The sequence below is a fragment of the Onychomys torridus genome, chromosome 1 (assembly GCF_903995425.1).
Source record: "Onychomys torridus chromosome 1, mOncTor1.1, whole genome shotgun sequence".
Classification (NCBI taxonomy): domain Eukaryota; kingdom Metazoa; phylum Chordata; class Mammalia; order Rodentia; family Cricetidae; genus Onychomys; species Onychomys torridus.
Window position 1 is genome coordinate 147,242,105 of NC_050443.1, and position 23,870 is coordinate 147,265,974.

At 43.2% G+C, this 23,870-nt stretch overlaps 1 protein-coding gene across 1 annotated transcript in view; it reads left to right on the forward strand.

Moving 5' to 3' along the window:
• Slc1a1 (solute carrier family 1 member 1) overlaps positions 1-23,870 on the forward strand; it is a 74,132-nt gene extending 50,262 nt beyond the window's left edge. Inside the window, exons 3-12 of the mRNA XM_036208752.1 lie at positions 3,357-3,449; positions 4,177-4,291; positions 5,735-5,777; positions 7,166-7,261; positions 11,245-11,429; positions 12,964-13,071; positions 14,921-15,043; positions 15,597-15,791; positions 20,811-20,945; positions 22,796-23,870. Of these exons, the coding sequence (XP_036064645.1) occupies positions 3,357-3,449; positions 4,177-4,291; positions 5,735-5,777; positions 7,166-7,261; positions 11,245-11,429; positions 12,964-13,071; positions 14,921-15,043; positions 15,597-15,791; positions 20,811-20,945; positions 22,796-23,042 (1,340 nt within the window). The 3' untranslated portion in view covers positions 23,043-23,870. The remainder of the gene's footprint in view (positions 1-3,356; positions 3,450-4,176; positions 4,292-5,734; positions 5,778-7,165; positions 7,262-11,244; positions 11,430-12,963; positions 13,072-14,920; positions 15,044-15,596; positions 15,792-20,810; positions 20,946-22,795) is intronic.

A 23,870-nucleotide genomic window follows, 5' to 3' on the forward strand; every position in this document is an offset into this window, starting at 1 on the left:
GGCCACTTTGGTCCCAGCCACTTGGCAGTTTAAAGCAATGGTCAGAAAATAATTACAGATACACAATAAAACAGATTCAGATAGAAAATAAAAACCTCTAAATGGGTTACAATGTGTTTAAAAATATATGTAGGCTTGAGAAAGAAAGGAAAGGGGGTAAAGAAAGTTCTTAGAAAAGAAATAGAGTAATAAAAAGTATAATAAGCCATGTAAAGATGGAAAATACACAGAGAGTCTGGATACGGTATATTGTTGTGTTGTCTTTGAATTGTTTGACTGCTAAGGAAGGAGCAACAGCTGCTAAGAGACATTTGATTATAAATGTTGCTGGATTAATCCAACCTATATATTTTGAAAATAACTTAAAAATTTAAATCAAAAGATATGTTACTTTGGAGAAGAGGTTATGCTTCTATTTCCACAGGAAATGAGAGACTGTGGATTCATTCTGTGTTAAGAAAAATCAGGTTTGATTGAGGAAAGACCCCCTGAAAAATCTCCAGTGGGAACAGTGGCCCAGATGATCTAATGTTTGAGAGCACCTCTGTTGCAGTATCTTTTGAGTTCTGCATCCAGAAAGGCTTCAAGGCTGCTGGCTGAGATGATCCAGCCTCACAGACAACTCTAGTCAGGACTTGACCATAATCCCAAATTTTCTCAGGGTCCCCATCAGATTAATAGCACCCTTAATCATCAAGAAGTAGTCTAGAGAACTATGCCCACATTCTCAAAAATAAACTATGAATGTTTGTCATTGTTTAGGGGTGTTGTTTACAAGTTGTTATGGATAATGGTCAGGAAAAAAGGCTAAACAAAGGAGATTAGATTCAGGGAACTTGTTCTGAAAATAGAAGGGGGGACATATAAATGATAGGAAAAAAGGGTAGCTCCTTGACTCTACTTTAATCCAAAAATACAACTATTAATCTTACATATTTTACATTAGTATGGATTTTGGTTTATTGATACAAATTTAAAGTTAATTTTGTTATACTGTACGTATATTTCTACTCTTGTTTAGGGTATTATGTTCATGCAGCTCATTTTAAAAATGTAATATAGCCAGGCGGTGGTGACACACACCTTTGATCCCAGCACTCGAGAAGCAGAGGGAGGCAGATCTCTGTGAGTTCAAGGCCAGCCTGGTCTACAGAGCAAGATCCAGGACAGGCACCAAAACTACACAGAGAAATCCTGTCTTGAAAAACCAAAATAAAAATAAATAAATAAATAAATAAATAATAAAAATGTAATATATAATTAATAAATGCAGATTAATAGTCATCTATAACAGCAAACTGATGTGTTAGGTATGTTTTCAAGGTCATACAGAGATGTATTTCAGATAGATAGGCAATCTTCAAATACTGCACAGACCTACAGAATGTGGCATTTAAAATGTTTTAAGAACTTGGACTTTTCTCGACAGTGAGACATGTCTGCTCTTGCAGCACCAATTACTTTAAAGAGGATGATGGGCATCAAAGAAACTCCATATGGAGTTTTTTTTTTTTCTTTATGGCAAAAGCTAGCCATGTGGGCAAAGAAAGTGCCCTTGTCTCAACTGCTGACAGTATGCTGTCCAAATTGGACATGCAGGACACAAAAGAAAGTGACTGCAGAACTTTGTCAAGACAGGGTAGAATAGTCCTTCAAAAATCTTGCTTCACAGATAAGTCTGTCAGATATTCTAGGCCTGTAGGCCAAAGATGGATGCACCAATGTTGCAGAGGAACTTTGAGCGACTGTCCAGGCAGCCTGATATTCCTGTCATTAGGTAACATTTCACCCTTCTGGGGTCTTTGATCGAGTTGAAAACTAATAGTTATAGTTTTCCTTAGTTATAATAGAAAGTAAATTAGATACAAAACTTATATTCACCAAGATAAGATAGATAAATATTTTCTCTAATTTTGTCAAATGCAAATGATTGAATATTGTTACTGTAATTCTTACTTAATAACTTTAATAGGTTATTTTTAACTTAAAAACTTAAGTTTTACTATCTTAAGGTCAAAACCTTCCTTTTTAATTAGACAAAAAAGGGAGGGGGAATACTGTGGGATAATGCTCTTGTATGCTGTAAAGATTTGTCACTCAAATTTGTTTAGTAGAACACTGATTGGTCAGTAGCCAGGCATGAATTATAGGCAGGACAACCAGACTAGGAGAATTCTGGGAAGAGGAAGGGCAAAGTCAGGAGTCACCAGCCAGACACAGAGGAAGCAATATGAGAATGCTGCTCTGAGAAAAAGTATCACGCTACATGGCTAAACATAGATAAGAAGTATGGGTTAATTTAAGTGTAAGGGCTAGTTATTAATAAGCCTAAGCTATCAGCCAAGCATTTATAAATGATATTCAGCCTCCAAGTCAATTATTTGAGAAGCAGCTGCTGGGTATTTGGGAAGAGGCAAGCAGGAGAGAAACTTCCACCTGCACTTAGGTTCAGAGACAATCTGAAGATCCAACAACAAGGGACCAAAAAGCACATTATAGTCCAGCCACATGTCAGGCAATTTCTTTTTGTTTGTTTGTTTGTTTTGGTTTTTTGAGACAGGGTTTTCTTGTGTAACTTTGGAGCCTGTCCTGGAACTCACTGTGTAGACCAGGCTGGCCTCCATCTCACAGCGATCTGCTTGCCTCTGCCTCCCTAGTGCTGGGATCAAAGACATGTGCCACCACCACCTGGTACATGTCAGACAATTATAAACCAATGTAAATTATCTTTAGGGTAAGTTTGTGACAGTGAATACTAGTACTTTTATGTTAACTATAAAATTATCTATGTTTACAAAACTTTGAGAAGGAAATTTAGTAGAATGTTAACTATAGCTGGTGAGATAAAGTATGTTTGTGGGCAGGGGTGGTCAGTAGCTATTACCTTAATAATTATAGGCAGATATTATCTTCTCAGCTTGAGTCTCCTGATAGAAAAGACAGAGATGAACACAACTGTGATTTGCATGAATGTCACTGTACAATAAGATAATTAACTTGGTTCAAGATATATGGTTCCTCAATACTGAATTTCAAAGGAAGTTTATCTCTGCTATTGAGTGATATTTTGTACAGATCTTGACAGTGTCCATACATCACTTGCAGAAGGGGGACTCTTTCTATTTTATGACCAACCCCAAGAAAACCAGAGGCCATGGCCATGGAAATGAGCTGTGTAGGGAGTTTGTGCCCCACTGGCCTTCCACTTCTGAATTCTGCATTTGCAATTTTAAAGTGTTTGCTACATCTTACAAATTGTGTGAGATGCACCTCACGGCTCTTTATTAGAGTCCCTTGTGCTGGAAATCTGCCTTTTGACCTTAACATGACTTGACCTTTCTCCCCTCTCCCTCCAGGTGTCGCTGCACTGGATTCCAATGTGTCTGGAAAGATCGGTCTGCGCGCTGTGGTGTATTATTTCTGCACCACCATCATTGCTGTGATCCTTGGTGATGCTTAGTTCTAACTCCTTCCTCTACATATTTGTACCTTTGTGTTCAAAAAGTAATTGGGCGTCTTAAAATGCACATTTTAGCCATAAAGCAATATTGTCAGATTATCCTAGGCCTTTGATGCCTTTGAGTCTGCATAAGACCTTTTATGTGAACAAAATGCTGTAAGGACAGAATTTTGACTGTAGTACTGAGTATCAAAGTCTCTGATAAGAAACAGAGAAAGTGACATGTCTGTGCCCTGTCAGTATCACTTGGGAGAAAGATGTAAGGCCAAGAGTTATTATAATCTTAAACCAGATAATTAATCTGGAGTGGTGGAATATTATTAGAAGACAGTTCTGGAAAGGTTTCCGTGTATCTGCAGGTAGAAATAACAGAAAAGCATCAAACAAATAAAGTGCCTTTACTTCAAATTGTTCTATGCTGATTGAAGGCTGAAGAACAGGAGAAAGACTAAACCTAGTATGGCCAGAAGCTATTCTAGGAAGTCACTCATTCTTTAAAAAAGAGAAGCAAGAAGATTTCCTTGTCATGCATTTATTCACTTCAGTGGGGGCAGGGCAAAGTAGTAACTAAGGGTTAGCATTTTGTAGGGAACTTGGGGCCCTTCATGTCACAGTATTGCCTTGGCCACCTTGTCAACTGGTTCTCTAAAGGCCGCCCAGGATACTAGCTGCCCTGGAAGGTTTTAATTCTCTGTGAATACTGTCCTTGGCCACAGGTATTGTGCTGGTTGTGAGCATCAAACCTGGTGTCACTCAGAAAGTGAGTGAAATCAACAGGACAGGCAAAACCCCTGAAGTCAGCACAGTGGACGCTATGTTGGACCTGATCAGGTGAGTCTTGCTGGTGGGTGATTTCCTGGATGGGTGTCTGTGTAGTTGCACAAGGCCGCATGAGTGATTTAATGCTCTGATGTCCTGACATTTGTAGGTGTGTGTTAAATGAGTGTATGTATGGTGCACCTGTGTGGAGGTCAGAGGACGACTTAGCTTGTTGACCCTCTCCTTCTGCCTTACTTGAGTGAGGGTCTTTTAGTCAGCTTTTGTGCTGTATATGCTAGGACAGCTGGTCCTCGAGCTTCTGGAGGGTCTCCTGTATCTGCCTCCATTTGTACCATATAAGCACTGAGATTATCGATATGTACCACTGTGCCCAGATTTACATGAGTTCTTGGAATTTGAACTCAGATCCTATGCTCATGCAGCAAGTACTTTACCCACTGAACCATCCCCCCAGTCCAATATCTTAACATTTTAAATAATTTTTAAAATAATATGCATCCTCATTTTGCCATAAATCCTACAAATTATACCACCGGTCATTTCTACTTGCCAACCATGATTCAGAAAGTAATGGATAGACCAGGCCCCTGTCTGAGGGCTTAGCAGGGACAGAGATGCAGGAAATACCCTTGAAAAGATGCCGGGCAGAAGTGGGTGGCCAGTTCTGGGGGCTACTTGGAGAAATTCATGTTTTTATTATATAGAGAAACCCTTTTTTCTAAAGTGGCCAGTGCCACGAGCAAATTAACAAATTGAAAGTATCAATTCAAACAGATCAAATGTAAAAAAAAAAAAGTTATAGGATATGTACATATTGAGCAGTTTGGGGACTATGATTGTCTCTACTTGTAACCATGCACTGTAATTTCATATAATTTCTGCTGAATTTGCTGACTTATAAATGCATAGTTAGAATCCCTAGGTTCCATTTCCATAGAACGGAGCAACTGAATCATGAGAAATTGCCAAGAAAACCAAGTACTTAAATCTTTAGTTTTTCTCTTTATATTTCAACTGTCCTACCATACCTAACTTACCTGCAGAAAATACAGTCATTTGGGTTTCTTGAGTCTCCAAGGCATGTAACTTAGCTATTTATAGGGTCCATACAGTTTTCTTCACACCCATATTTTATTAGTTCACATATTTAATTTGGTAATTATGACAGAATTTGTAACTGGCATTAAGTACCCAAGAACAAATATGATAGACAGTTCTAAAAATGGAAAGATACAGAAAATCAAACAACTGTCTCAACTCTGAGTATCCATCTGCCTGTGCAGCATTTCCCCAAGAACAGCAAGGGTGTCACTTAAGGAATCTGTTAAGTGGAAGTTGACTAGGGGGACTCATCAAGTAATACTATGCAAAGCAGAAGCTAGAAGAGAAACTGGAGAATCTATCCTATGCTATCCCCAATTCTATTGATCTATAGTTTAACAGCCAAAACCATCTGTTGCCCTGATATAATCGTTCTTTCTGCTTTGCCAACAGGAACATGTTCCCCGAGAACCTGGTCCAAGCCTGTTTTCAGCAGGTAATATCAGTGGTTTTGCTCTTGAGTTGCCCCTGTGTTTCCATGACCCACTGAGACTTCATTTTCTCCAGTGACACAAGAAATGAAATGACCCCATCAAAACTTGACAGCAGAAAGTACATCTGTGAAGGATGGGGTTTCAGATGACTCCTGTCTTTAGAGCTTTCATGAAATGCGTGCCATGATTGACAGAGTTCTCTTCTCAGGCATGATCTTCTCTTCACGTAGAGAAAAGCAAGAGTCTGCCAATATGTTCTATTTTATTTATTTGTATTTTGGAGAGCCGTGTTATATTTGTAAAGAACTTGGACTTCCCGTAGATGCAATGCAATAGACAGAAGAGCTGTCCATCGCTTCCTTCTCATCCCTTTCATGGTGACCATTTGTGTCTAACTCACACCATGTTGACCAGCCCACCCAGAACTGGGCCTTCTCCTTAACATTAGGTGTCCATTGCTGGAGCTCCTCAGCAAAGCCATGGGTGTTTTACATTTTTTTTCTAATGAATGTTTACCATTGTCTTTGAGCCACTAAAAACCCCTTTTCTGTTTATCTGGACTCCTTAAGACAGCTGAGAAGATCACCAACTGCTGCATTCATTTACATAAATTATATGGACAGAGACCTCTATATAGACCAACAAAAATGGCAATTGCGTTGCTACGCTGTAGCCCCCACCAAGAACAGAACCACCTCTATTTAAGGGGTGCCTTTGCAGCTCAGTTACAGTGGTCGTTTGTAGGGTTGGGAGTTGGCAGAGATTCTGCATGGGGGACATTTCTTCCTAGCATCATAATATAGTAGCTTTTTCTCCAGCCACCATGATTGAAGCCTCATGGGACCAAACAGGCTGACAGGAGAAATTCAAACAAAATCTCACCCACAGCACAGCCCTGGAGGAACTCTTGATATGGACATAACCACCCAGTTATATCTTTCTCAGGACTTATTAGTCATCACGACTATTTTTATCAAAGCGCTAAGGTTATTTTTCCAGATTAAAAATGATGAGTTTATAAAAACAAAAATGGTTGACAGGAATCTCCCTGTCTGTGCAAGTACCTCTGGATAAAACCTGCTTCTCTTTGCATTATGTCTCCATTCACTTTCCCCTATCATGAAAGGGAGAGAACATTCTAGTATTACTGAATGGTAGTTGTGGAAGACTGGGGGGTTTAGATTTTTAGATCCCATTTTTAGTCCCAGTGCCTCCTGGGAAGGATCATCAAAAGCTAGAAGCAACAGAAGCCCCATCAGTAGAACCTTAAATGACAGTTATTTGGCCAAAATAACATCCCTGTGGTATAGCCCCAACTGGACGCTTAAAACAAACAAAGAAACAAACAAACTTCTTATTTTGTGTGCAACTGTTTTTCTCCAATGTGCAGTACAAAACCAAGCGTGAAGAAGTGAAGCCTGTCAGTGATCCTGGGAGGAATGCCACAGAGGTGTCTGTCACCACCGCCATGACCACCATGTCTAAGGTACCATCTGCCACCCCGGCCCTCCCTGGCAGGCATGTGCCAGTCTCAAGTGGCAAAAGGGAGAAAGATATTCAGTTTTATTAGTCACAGAATCCTTGTTTGTGAGTTTACCTCTTCTCCAAATGCATCTGCAGCCCTGAAACCTTTCGTGGTTCCCGCCCCAGAGTGGTACAAAACTGAGTTGCCCACAGTACCTGAGTCCAAACTGAGGTTGCATGAGGCTGCGATATATCAGTTCATTTTGGATTTCATTCAATAAACAAGCATCCATGCTGGTATATGTTTTTCCCAACTTCTGTTTTCTTTCCGTGCATTTTCTTGGTGATTTTTGTGGTCTATTTATTTTATTTTGTCCTGTATTGCATTGAGGATCTCTTTCACTGACTGTTCATGTGTGGGGGTGATAAGGGATACTGGGAATTGAACACTGGGTCTCCTGTATACCAGAGAAGCATTCTACTCTTGATCTAGTTCCCCAATGCATGCCCCCACCCCATCTCTCTCTGGCTATAATTTTGGGTACTCACATATTTCTCATGCACTTTGCTCATAGTCATCCCTGTAATCTTTTCTGTTCTGTCCTCCCTAAGAATCCCATCTACTCTCATATGATATACATATTTGTATGTGTGTGTGAGACTCTACCACTAAGCTATGCCCTAGCCCTATAGACTTTTCAACCTAGGGTCCATATATAAGGGGAAACATGCAATATTTGAGTCTGGCATATTTTGTTTCCATTCCATCTATAATTCTTTTTCCTGCAGATGATATAATTTCCCTCATCTTTGAGTCTGGCATATTTTGTTTCTGTTCCATGTGTACTTTGTTTTTCCTGCAAATGACACAATTTCCCTCATCTTTATGGATGAATGAAACTCCACTGTGTATGTACACCACATTTCCTCCATCCCTTCATCTGTCAGTCAGTGAGTACCTGTCGCCTGTCTTTGCTGTTGTGGCCAGTGCTGCAGTGAACATCAATGTGCAGCGGGGACTTGGAGTGTGTGCCCAGGAGTGGGGCTGCTACATTATAGCTGCTCCGCCTCTGCATGCTCGCCAGCACTTGCTTTCTTACCAGCAGCCACTATGACTGGGGTAGGATGGAATCTCTGTGTCCTTTCAATTTGTATCTCCCTGATGGTGAAAGATACTACACATTTTCCATATCTTTATTGGCTATTTATTGATTTTACTATATAAAACGGATGGAAGCATAGTAATAAAATGCTCTGTAATATTTCTAAGTACAAGAACACAGTGATGCACTTTGCAGAGAAAATATATGTGTTAAAGAAGCTTCATTCAGGCGTGAGTATAGTCCTGTTAGCTGTGAATTCCATGTTAATGAATCAACGTATAGAAAATTATCTCTAAATAGAAAAGCACATTAAACAGTGTCATGCACTGATTGCTTGATATAAATGATTTGACAAGGCTGTGTATTTCTCTGTGGAACTTTATAGAACATGACTACCAGGAGTAAGGAACATCAACTATTCAGAGAGAAAATGATGAGCCTTGTCACTGTACCTCAGCCACTCCATACAGTTCAGTACCTTGGGGGACTGTTTTAGGTTAGCAAAGCACAGAATACAGGCCCCTGCTTCCTTGCCTGAATCTCTCTGCCTGTATGTGCATCTGAATGCAGATCATCTTAGACTTCACAAGGATGAATGGCATGTGTGCCAGGTTCCCTCATGGAATCCAGCACCACTCCAGAATCAAGTGCCACCAATGTTTCTGTAACAAACTCATGCATGTTTTGCCAAGTAAGAAACACAGTGGCCTCATCTCCATTCAGAATAGATTTTGTCGAAAGAGTGGACCATAAAATTATCAAGAAAATCAATAGACTGTGAGAGCTATTGAGGTTTCCAGAGAATCAAATTTGTAGTTTTTAGGCCCACAGGAGACTTTTGAATGGTCTCAGAGGAAATATTGGCTCTGGGTTTGGAGTGGGAAAGGAGGAGGGAAATTTAGGAAGAAGAATATTCAGTCAACTTACTAGTTAAATTAAAGCTGGATATGATAGTGCATGCTTGTAGTCCTAGTGCTCAAGAGGTTAAGGCAAGATCATGAGTTTGAAGCCACCCTGGGCTACCAAATGAGTCCATCTAAATAAATAAGTAGGGGCCTGGAGATATGGCTCAGTGGTTAAAAGCACTTGCTGCTCTTCCAGAGGACCTGAGTTCAGTTCCCAGCCTCCCCATTGGGTAGCTCACAACTATCTGTACCAGCTTCAGGGATCTGGTACCCTCTTCTGGCCTCCATGGACATCCCCACATGCATAGCATAAACACACACACACACGAATAAAAGTAACAAATAAGTGAATAAATATAATTTAAATTCAGTAGGCCATTGTTGGCTCCCTGCTTCCTACTGCAGAACACCTTCCTTTCTCCCAACTATGGCCATGGGTCCTCTGTAGCCAGCCTTCTTATTGCCTCCCAGGGTGGGAGTGGGGCTCTCTTCTATGCAGATCCCCCTTTTACTTGCTCCTTATTCCTAACTATTGATAAGATTTCACAAACAGTGTTCTGAGCACCCTCCATATTGGAGTTGCTGCTGCACATTAAGAGGATAGTGGAAGAACAGATATGACATCGTGTGACAATATGACAGATTTGTCACATCCTCAGACAAGGAGTGACAATGTCAACTTCAGAGAAACCAGGGTGCTTTGGGAGTATTGGGGGCCATAAAGGATGAGGAAGAATCATTGAAGCAGGCTACAGAGGCCTGGTGCATCACATCTTCTGCCTATGGTGTACATCGTTCTTGAACATGCTTTATCTTTTGGGTACTATGGTGGTTTGAAAGAAAATGGCCCCCAAAGGGAGTGGTACTATTAGGAGGTGTGGTCTTGTTTCAGTGGGTGTGGCCTTGTTAGAGGAAGTGTGTCACTGTGGAGGCGGGCTTTGAAGTCTCAAATATGCTCAAGCCACGCCCAGTGTCTCAGTTCACTTCCTGTTGTTTGCCAATCAAGATGTAGGACTTGAGGTTCTAGCACCATGACTTCCTGCATACTGCTATGTCCTGCCATGTTGATAATGGACTGAACCTCTGAAACTGTAAGCTGCCACCTCTACTAAATGTTTTCCTTCGTAAGAACTGCCGTGGTCATGTCTTCACAGCAATAGAAACCCTGACTAAGACAGGGATCTACCCCTCACCTAGCTTTCCCTAACCTCACAGACAGCATTTATGCCCTAGCTTCTGTGTGACACTTGTAACTCACACTGTGGCTGTGCAGTTAAGATACTAAAACCATCTTGGTATTGGCTCATGTTCCTCACAGTTCATCTTGTCTCTCCAGCTACATTTTAAAAGCTTGTGCCATAGCCTATGCAGTTAGAACATTCTAGCTGCACCATAAACATTTGTTCTGTCATAAATAAGAAATTACTGGTACCCCAGGAGCTTATCAGGATAATTCTTTATAGATCTGGTCTGTCCTACACAGATTATGTTACCTCTTAGTAAATCTCGTGCTATTTTTTGCTCAGAATGAAGAAGTGATTCATAGTATCAGCTATCGGGCTAGTTTTCATAGCTTTAAAATCCTGATGGTCACATAAGACCGAAGATAGTGATGAATGTCCCTCGGCTTCATTATCAGGAAGGGACAGATGGTATAATGTCCTCCAAATGTTCATGCTGGTAAACACTGTGTAGTTCTTGCATTATTAATTTCTGTCTTTAAAAAAAAAAAAGTCTCCAAATGTAGCTAGTGGTTAACCCTGAAAAATACCTAGAGTCTAAAATTCATAAAAAAAAAATCACAACATTGCTGCATTGGAATTTTTAAAAAGATGTTCACAGATGGGCTTGTTAAAAAGAAAAAACAACACCTTAAACTTCAGTGGCAGGGGGCAAAGCGTTTCATGGGTAGGCTTTCTCATTATCATTATACGTCTGACTCAGATCACTCAGGTTCCCATCATGCTTCAGTATATTTTCTTGGTTTTGGTCCATAGAACACAACAAAGGAATACAAAATCGTGGGCCTGTATTCAGATGGCATCAATGTCCTGGGCTTGATCATCTTTTGCCTCGTCTTTGGACTTGTCATCGGAAAGATGGGAGAAAAGGGACAGATTCTGGTGGACTTCTTCAATGCGTTGAGTGATGCAACCATGAAAATCGTTCAGATCATCATGTGGTGAGCAGCGCTGATTAATGCCATTTTGCTTCCCCTGATAACACCTTCTCAGAACTGGAAAGAAGAGGCTTACCTTCCTTAGTGGGTCCTTACTAGAGAAGGCAGACATTTAAAATCAAGACGGGGCCATGTTGTTCAAATCTAAGATGGTTTTTTAATTAAAAAAAAAAACCCAGAGCCAGATATCAGGGTGAAAGCTCAAAAATCAGAGAAGCAGAACAGCCAGCCACTAGTTCTTACCTCTATGAAATCCTCAGCCTAAAGAGAGTGAGTTCCTGTTTCCTCACACCTTTATACCTTTCTCTGTCCAGATGTCACTTCCTGGGATTAAAGGTGTGTGTGCTTCCCAGTAGTAGGATTAAAGGTGTGTGCCACCACTGCCTGGCTCTGTTTTCTCTCCTATACTAGGTCAATCTCATGTAGCCCAGTGTAGCCTTGAACTCACAGAGATCCAGACAGATCTCTGCCTCCAAGTGATAGGATTAAAAGTGTGCGCCACCACTACCTGACCTCTATGTCTAATCTGCTGGCTGGCTCTGTCCTCTGATCCTCAGGCAAGCTTTATTAGGGTACACAATACATCACCACAGGAGTATTAACTAATTTCACATCCTCTTCTGGAATTAGTCTAGTCCTGAAAGTCTGTCAGACATTATCTCTTGCCTCGGGCCTGGAGAGCAACCTACAGCTACCCAGCATTCCTGTCAGAAAGTTCCTGGGGTCTAGGAACAGAAGGTGTTTTTCCTTTTAGGTCCTATACAGAAATGAAATTCAAAATATCACAACTGTTCTAGCCTGGGCATAATCTGAATGAGAAAACTGTCTCCCTGCATCCAGAGACACCTCCTATCTGTCCTGCCGCTGACATGCCCAAAAGTTCAGCTTTCCTGGGAGGCCCCTCGTTCCCCTAGTTCACATGCAATTGGCTCGACATTTTATAACCCAAATGGCAGGAACTGACAATGAAATATCCAGTGGTGACAGCCAGGGAAGTCACTTAATCCCACTAAAACCTCAGCGTCATCACCTGCAAGAAAAAGATAGTAAAACCTTCCCCAGGGCTAGGGGAAGAGCATCCAGTGAAATGACGTGTGTAAAGTACTTCCCCAGCGTAAGACGCAGCTAGATGGAGCTCCACAAACGGTGCTATTGTGGTCACACCGCTGCTGCTACTATTGTCTCTATGCATGACACCTGAGAAGCAAGATGATCATGGCTGGAGAGATTTGGCTCATAGGAGATGAGCAGATATGATGGTCACCAGGGTTTATGTGCACTGTGTGTGTGATTCTGTAGCGCACATCCTTGCCAGCTGCCCTTAATTTGGAGTTGAGTAGAATGAAGAGAGCATGCAGGTCCTAAGGACATTAGAGGCATACTGGCTTTGAGGCTGTACCCTTGGCTTCCCGTGGGCCTCCCAGTGGAATGAGCATGCACACTGAGCATGCCCACAACTGGCTTCTCCCCTCCCCAGCAACCAGTCTGAGAAACCCCCTGATGACTGAATTGTGTCTTTCTTGTGCTTGCTTTCTAGTTACATGCCCATTGGTATTTTGTTCCTAATTGCTGGGAAGATCATAGAAGTTGAAGACTGGGAAATATTTCGCAAGTTGGGCCTTTACATGGCCACGGTCCTGAGTGGGTATGTCGGACTCAAGAGAAGAAACTGAATTCCTGCAGAAAGGCCAGGGTGTAGCTGGTTGGATGTGGCTTTTCTCCCCTGCACAGGGAAAGATGGGGTTTGGAGATAAGAGAGCACCAAGGCTGCCCTTTAACAGCTGTGCTGTAGGTGGATCATGCTGTGCTAATTGCCAACTCCTGGCAGAACAGCTTGGACCAGACTTTGCCATTGCCTCTATTGGTTGGGTTTAAAGCAAGAGAAAAACTCATTTGTAGGCTCTTGGGGCTATCTCCTGTCCTCTCCTTCCTTCAGAATGCAAACTAATCAAGGAGGAAAGAGTGCCTCCCCCATATCCCAAGGCTGAAAGAAATTAAGAAGGACCTAAATAAATTCAACCTTAAGCACATAGGACTGGTTTTGGTTCTGATGTTCTTGTTGAGCTGGTAGCTCTGCTGTGTCTTGTGTTACCAGGGTGTCAGGGTGCCAGGGAGATCATCAGGCTATTTAGTAAGTGTTTGAGACCTTTCAGAACCCATAAAACAAACAGGAAGGCGACAGGGTTGAGTCCCTTGCATATTTCTTACAATCCAGCTGTTGGCTCCTTCAGAAGAGATGTCATAGGTTATGAATAGTTCCAACACCCGGCCAAGGACAGAATGGTCCTATATACTGAGAAATGTGGGGCAAGAGAATGAGTAAATGACAGATTAGTTTTCCCTGGGCCAGACACCCACCTTGAGCCATTGGCTTCCCTCTCCGAATCTGGCTACACTGAGGAGTTCCCACAACACAGCGTTAGTTGTTAACCCGGCGTGCTAAAAACACAGCTTCCCAGCTGTACAGAAGCAGCTTGGTCCTACAGCGGGAGGGTCGGAGTTGAATTGCTAGACCACAGAGATCAGAGAGGTGGGGCTTCTACCTTACGCCAGCCCTGCACTAGAGCTGCTGAGACAGGCAATTCCAGGGATGGGGTGGACAGTGATGTGCCTGAGGTCTGGGATAATAAGCCATTTCAGAATGGGGTTCTGTTGAGTTCTTGTCTCTTGCTCTGTTTGTTTCTAACATAATGTCATAGCTAAGATCTCAGGATCCTCTGGGCTAGGAGGACTCTCTCCTCAGACCCTCAAGATTCCTATTTGTAGTGATCACTGCTTATTACTCAATCTTGTCTAACTGAACTGTCAGCTTGCTACTTACGTGTCCACACCATCTGCTGGTGGGTCTCATTTAGTCAGCCCCATGTAGAGCAACCTGTAGATTCCAACGTGAGGCACTCTGGGAGGACAGGCATAATAAAGAAATGAGGGCCAGGTCTAAAGTACAAGTTTCTCCTTATTGCAACTCTGACTTCCCTCTTCAATAGTAGCCACCATTCACGAGCCTAGTCCAAAGTGGGATAGGGTGGGCTGTGATAAAAGCTATAATGAGGTATCATGGTTGGGGACAAATGTGACCTTGAGAGGAGGATCAGCTCAGCCAGGGAAGGGAGGTTTAAGAGAGAGAGGAGAGAGAGAGAAAGAGAGAGAGAGAGAGAGAGAGAGAGAGAGAGAGAGAGAATTCTGTAGAAGGTGGCAGAGAGGAACATCATCACACACTGAGCAAGAATGTCAATTAGAGATGGAGATGATGTGACCCTCAGTGAGCTTGGAAATCTATTCAGCTACATGATTTGCTGATAACTTTGATGTCTCATTTGCTGATTGAGCCTTGACATCCCCACCTGTGGAATGGGGATATGGTTTCGATGTCAGCATCCCCATCTCATTGGGTCTTTACAAAAGCTTAAAGGTGTCATAATTGGAAAAACTGATTGAAAACAAGGCTCAGGTCTGAGGAAGTGGTATTAAGGCCTTCTCCCTCTCGTCTGCAGGCTTGCAATCCACTCCACTGTAGTACTGCCACTGATCTATTTCATAATTGTGCGGAAGAATCCTTTCCGATTTGCCTTGGGCATGGCACAGGCTCTCCTGACGGCGCTCATGATATCTTCCAGGTAACTATAAGAGTGTCTTGGAGGAGCCTCCAGATGATGCTTCATTGGCTTTTGTCACTTGGTGAAGATGTCTCCAGCTTTTGGAGTTTGGATAGACACCTTTGAGAGATGGTGCCTGTATTCTCTGTCCATCTCCTTGAATGTATTTCTCCACCCTTTGGAATACTCCCTATACTCTTGCTGTGGCCCGATACTCAGAAAATATCCTGCTGTAACTGGGGTCAGTGGTAGGTACAGCACCTTCTGATTCCTGGACTGGCCAAAAGTACCAGCACACAGGCTGGAGAGGACCCAGGTTCAAGTCCCAACACCCACATAGTGGCTCACAAATGTCTGAGAACCAACAACTTCTTCTGGCCTCTAAGGGCACCAGGCACACAGACATGCATTTGGGCAAAACACCCATACACATAAAAATAAGAATCAACTATTTTCTTCATTACTAGCATGCTGTGGGGCCCTTGGTTCACTTTTTGGAAAACAGGGGTTCTTTTTGGGTGGAGACTGAGGCCTGGCATTCTTAGACCTAAATTCTTTTCCCTTGATGCCACAGTTCAGCAACTCTACCAGTTACGTTCCGCTGTGCAGAAGAGAAGAACCAGGTGGACAAGAGGATCACAAGATTTGTGCTGCCTGTTGGTGCCACCATCAACATGGATGGCACTGCCCTCTATGAGGCCGTGGCAGCTGTGTTTATTGCGCAGCTCAATGGCTTGGACTTGAGCATTGGGCAGATCATCACCATCAGGTGAGGCACAGTGTCTGTCACTCTTCTTTGCAACACTGCTACCTGGACTGGCTCAAGTTAACATGATCCCTGAAGACGGACCAAGAAGGACCCAGGCATGAAATGTCCTATTGGTTCAAAAGTCCCCACCCAAGATGAAGACAAGGGGTAGACTTGTGGTACATGAGATTCCTGCTTCAGGATATGGGTAGCTAAAGCATCTCTCTCTTCAGTTTAGTGTGACCAGTAGGTGTCAGATAGTGCCAGGCACAGCTTAGACACTTAAGACTCAGGGTTAAATAAGCATCAGCTCTAACAGGAGTCCCTGGTGGGTGGGGGTTAGATACCCAAATAAATGCTGGATCTGTCATTGGACTCTCATGAAAAAAATGATTGGGAGGGGGGGTCACAGGATGGCCCCAATGAGGGAAGGATCAACTCTACTTGGGAAGAGGAGGGAAGGATTCCTAGAGGGGCGGGAAGTATAGATGAATCTTAGATGAGGAACAAGAATTTTAGCAGGAAAAAGACAAAAACTAAGAGCTGAGAACAGCAGGAGTAACTCATGGCCTAATCGAAGTCAAGATTCTTTGGCCATAAAGAGCCCTGTGTGGAGAATCTAGTATAACATTTTATCATATCATAGACAGATTTGCATTTTAAAAAGATAACTAGCAGTATGATGGGAGGCTTGGATGGGAGCAGGACCACCAACTAAATCAGTAAGTCTCCAAATGACCTATATCAAGATGGACCTCTGAGTTAGTGAGTCAAAGAGCCACCTTGTGGATTCAAGCTAAGGGACAGGAAAAGGCTGAGATGCACGGTTTGAGCTAATCAGAACAAGAGACGCAAGGGGAAAACAGTTTATACTTCTTGACACATTCAATTTGAATTCCTTTAAGAATTCAAGGGGTAAACTGGGCGGTGGTGGTGCACGCCTTTAATCCCAGCACTCGGGAGGCAGAAGCAGGAGGATCTCTGTGAGTTTGAGGCCAGCCTAGTCTCCAAAGCAAGTTCCAGGAAAGGTGCAAAGCTACACAGAGAAACCCTGTCTCAAAAAAAAAAAAAAAAAAAAAAAAAAAAAATTCAAGGGGCTGGAGTGATAATTCAGTAGTTAAGAGAACTAACTGCTCTTCCAGAGGACCCAAGAAGCTACCCATGTTGGCTAGCTCAAAACTGCCTAGAAATTCAGCTCCAGGGGATCCAGTATCTCTGCCCTACATAGGCACCTATTATACTCATATTCACATGTCCACATGTGTACATGCAAACACATGCACACAAAATAATAAAAATAAAGTACAAACCAAATGGTGGTGGCACACACCTTTAATCCCAGCACTCAGGAGCACAGGCAGGCAAATCTCTGAGTTTGAGGTCAGCCTGGTCTACAAAAGGGCGTTTTAGGATAGCCATAACTACACAGTAAAACCCTGTATCAAAAAACCAAAAAGAAAATTTAAAACATTGGAAATTTTAAAAAAATCAAATGCAGATATGATTGAGGCTACAGATCTGAATTACAAACCCAAAAGTCAGGGTCAGCTGCTTATCAGTGGTCATAAGACATGTGGATTACAAGTCAGGAGTCTGTGTCTGAATCTGTCCATAACACTATCTATAACTAGTTATAACTGTAACCTTGGGCAAGCTATTTGGATTATCTATGTTCTGTTTTCTCACCTGTAAAAGGGGGAAATAACAGTGCCTATGATTTATTCAAATATGATAAGTAAGAGGATGTTTATAAAGTCTTGGTGCTGACACAGTGAGTCTCCAGGAAATGTTAGGAATGGGTGACATTATGCTGGAGGAGTTTGTGGAGAAGAGGAAAGTGAGGCAAAGCCTCAGAAAGTCCTACTAGAGGTGGATATGAGGGAGGTAAAGAGAGGAAGAAAGAACGGAGGTGGGAGGAAGCCAGGGACTTTGTGGGAACCTAGAGACAAGTGGTTTATTCTTAAGGGTTAAAATGGTTCAGTGTCTGATGGCAAAAAGAATTCAAGGCAAATGAAAAGTGAGAAGGTGGTAGAAATGGCATTGGTGAATTCCACTGGAGTTGATTCCTAGGATGGTATCACGTAGCCACTAGCCCCGTGTGTCCAACAGCTGACTGACCTGGGTAGCACAGATGTGGAAGAGTCCCATCACTACAGACAGCTCTGTTGGATGGCACTGTTTGACAGACGGGGATTCCAGTTGACCTTAGGATTGATGAAACCAGGCCAGCTTCATTTATGTATCATGCACACATTATACATAGCCATATGTGCTCATATACATATGAAATATTTGTAGTATGATTAGGTTTTGCCTGTGATCTGTCGTGTGAGACCACATGTGTAATTTTCCATTCATACTGTCACATTAGTCTTAGATTTTGGAGCATTTAGGATGCTGGATTTTCAGATTAGGTATTGACATCATCATGGCGTCACTAGGGCTGCAGGAAAAGTCTTCTCTTCTCTGATAATTTAAGGAATAGAAAAACCAGGAAAAGCCAGGTCTCAGCACTCAGCCAGGTTTTATTGATTTGTGCACGTGTACACCACACATACACACACACACACACACACACACACACACACACACACACACACACATACCCCAAAGCACACAAAAAGATAGGTTCCCCCAGTAGTAGAGAGGATCCAGAAGCCAGAATCTGGGTTTTCCAGGCAGAGCCAAAACTTTTCATGTTTGAGGGTGGATGAGTTCCCTTTCTCCCTCGGGATTGGCTGGTTTGAGATGTTGCAATGGATTGGGTAATCCAGACAAAGACAGAAAGAAAGCTGATTGGTTCCCACCATCAGAGCCCCTCCCTTCATTTAAAAGTCAACACTAGAGAGTCTCCTCTGGCAGGAAAAACATCAAGTCTTTGTCTTAAAGAGGGAGAAGGCAGGCAGCCATCTTAAATGTGTATGGGAAAGTACACTAATCTACCTAGCGCCTCTTTGCCCTGTCTCCCTGCCTACCAGACAGCTGTTAAGACTTCTGGTCCCTCAGTATGTTCAGCCGGTAAGTTGGTAATGGATGCTGTACTCAGAGCATCATGTGTATTCAGTTTTCTACACAGGTACTATCCTGAACTTTGTCGGGCTTCAGAGAAACATTTTGCTGAAGAAAATGCTCATAGTAAATTGGCAGCACCTGGAACGTAGCCAGATGTGTCTGACTCTGAAACCTGTGTCCACACTAATTCACAGCAGCCTCCAATCCTGCTGGGCCAGTGTGCTAGGAGAGAACTTGGTATCTCAGAAGCTGAAAACCCTTTTTGCTGAAGCAGGATTTGTTGAACAGATGAATAGGTTTTCATATCTTTTCCCTTATCTGAAGATAACAATGTTCTGGATGTCACACCAAAGCCAGTCAAGTGTCAGAAGTTTTGTGAGCAAGATCAAGGCTCAATGGCAGATGGAATGGATTCTGAAGCCCAGCCTCAGAATGGCTAACCATGATATATTGAGGCTTCCGAGAGGGGTCAATGAGCCTAGGCACATATCTATTCTGACAAAGAAAACCTATTGATGCATTGTTTAATTATTTTTTTCAACCAGCATTGAAATCATGTTGAATTTTTCAAAAGATGACTTAGGAAGGACAGCTCAGATGGATGATGTAAGGCTAAAACATGTAGAGATGTTGGTCCAGCTCCAGAACCCTCTAAGTCACTGTAAACCGGTAGCCATAGCCTCTAAAGAAACATGTACTAGGCAAAGAACCTGGCTGGATTTTGACCCATGAGCAGCCTCTAGAACATGGCACTAGACAGATGAGTAGGCAGCAGAATCTGTTCTCTGAGAATTCAGAGACCTTTGGGACCCAGAGGAATATGGATTTGTGGCTAGATCTGGGTTTTATCTTGTTTAACTCAGCAGTTTCTGCTCCTGTACCCTTCAGCCCACCCACATCTTGAAATGGTACTCTAGCCTGAGGGTAAGGCCATAACTCCAGAAAGCCTGTGGGTGTCCCTGCCTGCTCCTTCAATTCGGAGGACTTTCAGGGCATGGGAAGCCTTGATGGCTGGGAATGACCCAGTTAAAATAAACATACTGCTGGTGAGCAGCTGCACATTACCAGGAGAAAAATCCCTGTGCTCTAGTCTGGGTGCTCAAGGGGGAGCTTGTCAAATACATGGTGACAAAGTTCCTCCAGCTACCTACCCTGGATTCCGATCTCTCCTTTTGCCACAAAGTGCATCTGCTGGAAAGAGGGATCAGTCAGGAATGCTTGCCCATGGATGGAATCACACAGTTTCTCAATTCAGTGCCCTAAACAGGTGTCCTTGGAGAAGGTGAGAATCTTGAGATACCGGGGAAATTATGTAAAACCAGCTTCACCATCTCTTTATCCGTTTGCCGTCACCTCAGGCATCCTTGCCCACCCACTCTATTGTCTGTTGCTCTTCTCACCCTTCCAGGCAAGAGAAAGTCCTGGCACATGCTAAGTGCTCTGCAAATGACTGGGCAGCAGAGACTGGAGGAGAAAGGACATAGGTGGAGAGGGATCTGACAGTTGGGATCAGGGCATTGGATGGGTAGATAAAGCCTTGTATAAAACCTCCTGTTGGTAAATTCCTACCATCCTTCTGGGTAATTCTGCTTCAGTGTTGATGTCACTTGTTGCTATTTTATACTTCCTTGCTTTAGGGTGATATGCCAAATGCTCTCCTGCTTCCATGACATTCTGCTCCTTGTAAGCCCCAGCAGCTCCCATCATCTCTGTGTGTATACATAGATTATATATTATGCACACATATTTTACACACACACACACACACACACACACACACACACACACACACATATATATATATATATATATATATATATATATATGTGTGTGGATGGATGGATGGATAGATGGACAGATTATAGGCAGATGATACACGTGAGTCAGAAAGTCAGAACTGATATTTAACAAATAGGTTCTACCTGTCCTCTACAGGAACCTAACAGACACAGAGCCTGTTTCAGGCCTGAGGCCTGGATGGGCACTAGAGAGGTCTAACCCTTTCCTGCCATTGTGTTTTGGCTGCAGTATCACGGCCACAGCTGCTAGCATTGGAGCTGCCGGCGTGCCCCAGGCTGGTCTGGTGACCATGGTGATCGTGCTGAGTGCTGTAGGCCTGCCTGCTGAGGATGTCACCCTTATCATCGCTGTGGACTGGCTCCTGTGAGTTGGAATGAATTCCCCTGCCTCTGGTGGCTGGGCAGGCAGCTTCCTAGCCACGGGAATCTTCACCGTGCTTTCCTCCTCACATTGCCTGATGAGCCAGCTGTTGCTGTTCTCACTTCCCTTTAGCCATGCTTAAATTTAACCCTTCCTAACTTCAGCAGGGTCCTCAAGAGCCAGTGACTCCATCAGTTCATGGTATGCCTGGTGACACTTAAGGTTAGGGGCTGGGTGTGGGACAAGATAAATACAATACAGTGGAGGGTTGGGACAAAACCCTATAGCCAGATCCACATATCCCAGCCCCAAGTTAGCTTCATAAACACAGCACCACCTGCTTTGAAATCCCAGCATCTTTCTGGCTGTCTTGGAATCCTCTTGGCTGGTGACAAGAGCAAAGGTTTTAGCATATGCCTCATCTGGTCTCTTACATGTCTCTTAACCCCTCTGAGGCCCAATTGCCTTATGAGATGGGAAAAGGTTATGCCTACCTCAGTGGCTTGTTGAAGGGACTAAATGGGTTCATTTGAGCCAGGTGTCTAGAAGAATGCCTGGTAGTTCAGTACCTGCTCGGCACAGGGAACGTTCTATTGCAGTGATGGCAGTGCATCAAACCACTTAGCCCCAGACTGCTCTCTTGCATCTCATACACACACACACCCCATACACAGAACATCTGTGTGAGGATGTGCCTCCTTGATGCCCCAAATTGAAAGTGGAGCAGCCTGGTCTCTGGCTTTAGTTTTGATACATCTGCCTTCCAGTACTAAGGTGTGGCTCTGCTCCTGGGCATCAGAGTAAATATAGCTCCATATTGAACCTCACTTTAGAGAGAGACCAGGGTTGTACAGTCTGTAAACAGCAGCTAGGATTGGAGAGAGGGAAACAGTCATGCTGTAGAGGTGCCAACCTTGTACCTTCTGCACAGAAATGGGCATCTCAGGTAAAGGAAGAACCGGGCGGACTTGAACCCTGGCTTTTCCTAGAAGCAATGGCTTTCACTGCAGTGAGTGCAAGGTCCAAACTATGGGATGCAGGGATGCTGGCCAGTGCAGTCTGTGGCAAGGCTCCTGTCAGAAGGGCATCCACAGTGGCATGTGTAGTCACTGTTGGCCTTTCCCGTCTCACAGTGTCATCTCACAAGCATGCCCATGTTCACAGTTCTCTCACCAAGTCCTCGGTATCAAACTGGACACACCCTCTGGAGGCCTTCACAATAGGCTTTCCTGCCACTGGCCTCTTCTCTGGCCTGCCTGGGATTAAGACAAATGGAGGATGTATCTAAGAGGAATCCATTTCCCGGCTGGCCTATATTTTCTGGATGCCATCTTCTCCCATGTCTTTGCCAGGTTGTTCATTGAGTGACCTTATCTGGTAACGATATGAGTATACCAGGGACACACCTGAGACTCCCATACTTGGCACCATCCACCCCAACCAAATATTCAGATTCCCTCATCTTAGCCAAAAGACAGCCCACAATACCAAGGCACCTAGGAAAGCCACAAAACAGAAGTCAGCTCAAAGACTTATTGAGTTCTGAACCATCCTTAGTACCCTCCAAGTATCTCTGGAGACCCCATTCTTATTTGGGAAGAAAGGAGGGAATTCCTGGAGACTGGGAGAGGTCATTGCTACTGTCTGGGGGCATGGACCAAGTAGAGGCCATTTTCTCATTCTGTCTCCGTGGGAGCCACCTTCTGCCAGGCCATTGAGGCATCTGGCGAGTCAGGGGATAGCATTCTGCAGACTTAAATCTTAACCGGACACATCAGAACCTTTCTTTTTTCATCTATCAGCGAAGGAAGATGAAACCTGGACTCATTCTGACTCTCCTGTCTCTTTCCCAGGGACCGGTTCAGGACCATGGTGAATGTTCTGGGTGACGCATTTGGGACCGGCATCGTGGAGAAGCTCTCGAAGAAGGAGTTAGAGCAGATGGATGTTTCATCTGAAGTCAACATCGTGAACCCCTTTGCCTTGGAACCCACCATCCTCGACAATGAAGACTCCGATACCAAGAAGTCCTATGTCAATGGCGGCTTTGCAGTGGACAAATCCGATACCATCTCATTCACCCAGACCTCACAGTTCTAGAGGCCTCGCTTCCCATGACTGGGATGAGAACAGACATCTCCGCGGGAGCCATCTCTTAGCAAACTCCAACATTAAGGAATGAGAGAAACACTAAGAGTCAACTGTACATTTAGTTTGATAAACAGACCTCCAGATTATTTTCTATATTTGGCTTTATAGCCTTTGTTTCCTGGGTTTGGGACTTGGGGGTAGGGTAGACTGAAAGAAAATTAAGAAAGTTGTGTTATTTGGATTTTCTAATTCTATAAAACAAAGTGTGAAGCAGATGCAGTAGTTAGCTGTGGGATTTAGGTAGTGGATATGGAAGAGAAATTGCTTTCTCATGTATAAACCAGTGTTTGGGGGTTTTTAAACAATATTATTATTGGCTACAAATTTTTACTCAGGCTTTCTATTGGCGTGACTTCCTTTGCCTTCCCACTTTTTATAGATTATAATGCATCTCAACAGCCCTCCCTACCCAGTTAAAGTGCCAAATTTTCCATTTTGACCTCACCTTCAGCCACTCTCAAACTACTCTAACAAAAAGAAAAGGATCAGCATAATTCTGCAATAATAGTTTAAGATAGTTGTAGGGTTTAAGGGAAGGGAGAGGGTTTTTTACTCAATGTACTGTATCGGGATGCTGGTAGCTCTTTAGCCAGTGTTCGGTATAGAACTATATGTATATGTGTGTATATTTATTATTTTCATATAATTTGCAAGACAGAGATCAGTAATGAACTATCAATGTGAAATAAGACATTCTTCTTGTACTTGAATCAAAACTGCAATTCCAAGCCGGGTGGTAGTGGCGCACATCTTTAACTCCAGCACTCAGGAGGCAGA